Genomic DNA, 5,000 nt, shown 5'->3' on the forward strand with positions numbered 1-5,000 from the left:
ACAAAACACACACATTATACAACACACATCGTGGGTATATAAAGGCACGCGTGCACTTCGTCCAGTATCTCTCTGTTTCGTGTCAGTAGTTCAGGGAGGTATGCATGTGTGTATGTATGTATATATATTATATGTATTATATGTATTATATGTATGTATGTATGTATGTATGTATGTATACATACACATACGTATATATGTGTGTGTGTGTGTGTGTGTGTGTGTGTGTGTGTGTGTGTGTGTGTGTGTGTGTATTTACAGTGTGTGTGTGTTTACCTCATCCAGTATCTCTCGGTTTCGTGTAAGTAGTTCAGGCAGATCTCTGATCAGCTGCTCTATGCTCTGCAGCCCCCCCTGCTGGACGATGGCACGGGCCTTCTCAACAATGGATTGTGGGATAGAATCTCCAGACAGGTCCTCCAGAGCCGCAGGCAGGTTCAGAGATGCCAGGACACTGTTGTTAAATTATCAATACATTATCAATCTTTATAGATATTGCCATGCAGGGAGGGGCAACTTTGATGGGGTTAGGGGGCACAAAACAATCTGAACTCATGATGAGGGGTTTCATTTGCCCCCCCCGGGACCCTAGGAGAGAAATAACGGGGGCAAATTGACATTGGAGAGGAACATTTCCAGTTTTAAAGCAAAGTTGCTGTAATTCTACAAATTTTGTTATGGGGTGGAGAGAAAGATTCTGCATTTTTATATCTAATTTCATGCAATTTTACTTATTTTGCCATAGGGTAGAGATACATGTTTGCAGTGGTTAATATGCTATCTGAGTGAGACTGACTAACAAAATTAATGTGTGTGTGGGGGGGGGGGGGGCAGTCGAGAATTCAACCATGATAACAAGTTTAGATTAGAGCTGTGGCGGTCACAAAATTGTCAGCCATTGACCGTTGATTAACTGCCGGTCTCACGGTAGTGGACCGTTGATTAACTGCCGGTCTCACGGTAGTGGACCGTTGATTAACTGCCGGTCTCACGGTAGTGGACCGTTGATTAACTGCCGGTCTCACGGTAGTGGACCGTTGATTAACTGCCGGTCTCACGGTAGTGGACCGTTGATTAACTGCCGGTCTCACGGTAGTGGACCGTTGATTAACTGCCGGTCTCACGGTAGTGGACCGTTGATTAACTGCGGTCTCACGGTAGTGGACCGTTGATTAACTGCCGGTCTCACGGTAGTGGACCGTTGATTAACTGCCGGTCTCACGGTAGTGGACCGTTGATTAACTGCCGGTCTCACGGTAGTGGACCGTTGATTAACTGCCGGTCTCACGGTAGTGGACCGTTGATTAACTGCCGGTCTCACGGTAGTGGACCGTTGATTAACTGCCGGTCTCACGGTAGTGGACCGTTGATTAACTGCCGGTCTCACGGTAAGTGACTATTAATTACCATAAACACATTGAGCATCAGTGTCTTCCACGTGTATAAATAAATCCATGTAAAACAGCCTACACTTACACAATAAATCCGTTATTTATTTTAGACAGGTCTAAAGAAACATGATATGAAGAAAAATGTAGTCTATTTCAGAGGAACAGAATACTCTTGAGTTGTCCTTATGTTAGGTCCTGTCATAAGAGAGAAACTGCACCACCACATTCCTAAATTGCCCCTTGGGTATTCTAATATTTTAACTGGCAACAGGAAGTTGAGACACCGACTGAGATAAACAACATGTCGTTGACCAGAGGGCACTTCCAAAAAGAGGGGTTGTGGGGATGCCAGTTGACCATCCCTGATGTACTGGGCTGTTTGAGTTGACAACAATCAAATGAACTGTGAATACATTGTAAAGTGACATTCATACCCGTTGCAGAGGTTGGTAGCTTCTCTCATGGTTCCCACCAGTCTGTTGACGGTCTCAGCCTTCCTCTGGCTGTACACACTCATACTCTGCTGCACAGCCATGGGCACCATCTTCTCAAACAAGTCTACACACACACACATTTGCGAATTCTATCAGACATTTACGCAAAAAGAAAGTGTGTGTGTGTGTGTGTGAAACAGTGTGTGTGTGTGTGTGTGTGTGTGTGTGTGTGAAACAGTGTGTGTGTGTGTGTGTGTGTGTGTGTGTGTGTGTGTGTGTGTGAGAAACAGTGTGTGTGTGTGTGTGTGTGTGAAACAGTGTGTGTGTGTGTGTGTGTGAAACAGTGTGTGTGTGTGTGTGTGTGTGTGTGTGTGTGTGTGTGTGTGTGTGTGAAACAGTGTGTGCGTGTGTGTGTGTGTGTGAAACAGTGTGTGTGTGTGTGTGTGTGTGTGCAACAGTGTGTGTGTGTGTGTGTGTGCGTGCGTGCGCGTGTGTGTGTGTGTGTGTGTGAAACAGTGTGTGAAACAGTGTGTGTGTGTGAAACAGTGTGTGTGTGTGCGCGCTGTTCCCCTCACCAGTGAACTTGGCGCTGAGTGGAGGTGTGATGGTGCTCGCCTTGACCAGCGCTGCCTTGCCGATATGTTCCAGATCTTTGACCTCGGGGACGCGGTCGTGGTAGATGAAGTCGTTGTCCTTCTTGGCGGCCGTCAGAGCGCGGCTGATCTTATCGCTCAGATCCTTCACACTGACGTACTCGTCATAGCGAGACGAGACAGTCTTCACCAGCTCTGTGGCGTGCTGAGGGAAGGAGGCAAAGGAAGAGCGGGAGAAGACGAAGGAGGAAGACTTTGGTCGGTGGAAAATCTACATTATCAGGTGGAGTTAAAAACTCTGTAGGAACCACTGGGTTAGGTGTGTGTGTGTGTGAGGTTTGCTCCCTGTGTGTGTGTGTGTTTGTGTGTGTATGTGTGGTTTGCTCCGTGTGTGTGTGTGTGTGTGTGGTTTGCTGCGTGTGTGTGGTTTGCTGCGTGTGTGTGGTTTGCTGCGTGTGTGTGGTTTGCGTGTGTGTGTGTGGTTTGCGGTTTGCGTGTGTGGTTTGCGGTTTGCGTGTGTGTGTGTGTGTTTGCGGTTTGCGTGTGGTTTGCGGTTTGCGTGTGTGTGTGTGGTTTGCGGTTTGCGTGTGGTTTGCGGTTTGCGTGTGTGTGTGGTTTGCGGTTTGCGTGTGTGTGTGGTTTGCGGTTTGCGTGTGTGTGTGGTTTGCGTGTGTGTGTGGTTTGCGTGTGGTTTACGTGTGGTTTGCGTGCGGTTTGCGTGCGGTTTGCGTGCGGTTTGCGTGCGGTTTGCGTGCGTACCTGTAGGCGAGCGATCTCCTCTCCAAAGCGTTTCTTCTGCTTGGCGAGGAGAGACTGGTGCAGTTCAGCGTTGGCCTGCATGATGCAGTGTTTAGCTGCCAACACCGGCAGCACCTCCTGGAAATAGAAATACTGACAAGAGAACAAGCACGGAGCAAACCACACACACACACACACACACACACAGGGAGCAAACCACACACACACGGAGCAAACCCCACACACACACAGGGAGCAAACCCCCCCCACACACACAGGGAGCAAACCCCCCCCCACACACACAGGGAGCAAACCCCACACACACAGGGAGCAAACCCCACACACACACACACAGGGAGCAAACCCCCCACAAACACACAGGGAGCAAACCCCCCCCACACACACACAGGGAGCAAACCCCACACACACAGGGAGCAAACCCCACACACACAGGGAGCAAACCCCACACACACACACACACAGGGAGCAAACCCCACACACACACAGGGAGCAAACCCCACACACACACAGGGAGCAAACCCCACACACACACACAAACACACAGGGAGCAAACCCACCACACACACACACACACACACACACAGGGAGCAAACCCCCACACACACAGGGAGCAAACCCCCCACACACACAGGGAGCAAACCCCCCACACACACAGGGAGCAAACCCCCCACACACACAGGGAGCAAACCCCACACACACACACAGAGAGCAAACCACACACACACGCAGAGAGAGCAAACCACAGAGAGAGAGCAAACCACAGAGAGAGAGCAAACCACACAGAGAGAGCAAACCACACAGAGAGAGAAAACCACACAGAGAGAGAAAACCACACAGAGAGAGAAAACCACACAGAGAGAGAAAACCACACAGAGAGAGAGCCACACACACACAGAGAGAGAGCAAACCCCCCACACACAGGGAGCAAACCACACACACACACAGAGAGAGAGAGCAAACCACACACACACACACACACACACACAGAGAGAGGGAGCAAACCACACACACACACAGAGAGAGCAAACCACACACACACACAGAGAGAGCAAACCACACACACACACACACACAGAGAGCAAACCACACACACAGGGAGCAAACCACACACACACACACAGGGAGCAAACCACACACACACAGAGAGAGAGAGAGCAAACCACACACACACACACACAGGGAGCAAACCACACACACACACACACACACACACACACACACAGAGAGCAAACCACACACACAGAGAGCAAACCACACACACAGAGAGCAAACCACACACACACACACACAGAGCAAACCACACACACAGAGAGCAAACCACACACACACACAGAGAGAGAGAGAGAGCAAACCACACACACACACAGAGAGAGAGAGAGAGCAAACCACACACACACACAGGGAGCAAACCACACACACACACACAGAGAGCAAACCACACACACAGAGAGCAAACCACACACACAGAGAGCAAACCACACACACAGAGAGCAAACCACACACACAGAGAGCAAACCACACACACAGAGAGCAAACCACACACACACACACACACACACACAGAGAGCAAACCACACACACAGAGAGCAAACCACACACACACAGAGAGAGAGAGAGAGCAAACCACACACACACACAGGGAGCAAACCACACACACACAGAGAGCAAACCACACACACACAGAGAGAGCAAACCACACACATTACAGAGAGAGCAAACCACACACACACACACACAGAGAGCAAACCACACACACAGAGAGCAAACCACACACACACACACACACACACACAGAGAGCAAACCACACAGAGAGAGAGAGAGA

General features: G+C 49.8%; 1 protein-coding gene across 2 annotated transcripts in view; it reads right to left on the reverse strand.

Moving 5' to 3' along the window:
* The window catches only part of LOC135549545 (programmed cell death 6-interacting protein-like), a 41,562-nt gene that overhangs the window by 24,646 nt on the left and 11,916 nt on the right, over positions 1-5,000 (reverse strand). Inside the window, exons 7-10 of one of the 2 annotated variants that reach the window (XM_064979589.1) lie at positions 3,178-3,294; positions 2,401-2,623; positions 1,826-1,949; positions 277-454 (exon numbers count right to left, since the gene is read on the reverse strand). In XM_064979589.1, the coding sequence (XP_064835661.1) occupies positions 277-454; positions 1,826-1,949; positions 2,401-2,623; positions 3,178-3,294 (642 nt within the window). Of the gene's footprint in view, positions 1-276; positions 455-1,825; positions 1,950-2,400; positions 2,624-3,177; positions 3,310-5,000 lie in introns of both variants that reach the window. The other variant, XM_064979588.1, reaches the window with a different exon arrangement.

This window comes from Oncorhynchus masou, chromosome 12 (genome assembly GCF_036934945.1).
Source record: "Oncorhynchus masou masou isolate Uvic2021 chromosome 12, UVic_Omas_1.1, whole genome shotgun sequence".
Taxonomy (NCBI): Eukaryota; Metazoa; Chordata; class Actinopteri; order Salmoniformes; family Salmonidae; genus Oncorhynchus; species Oncorhynchus masou.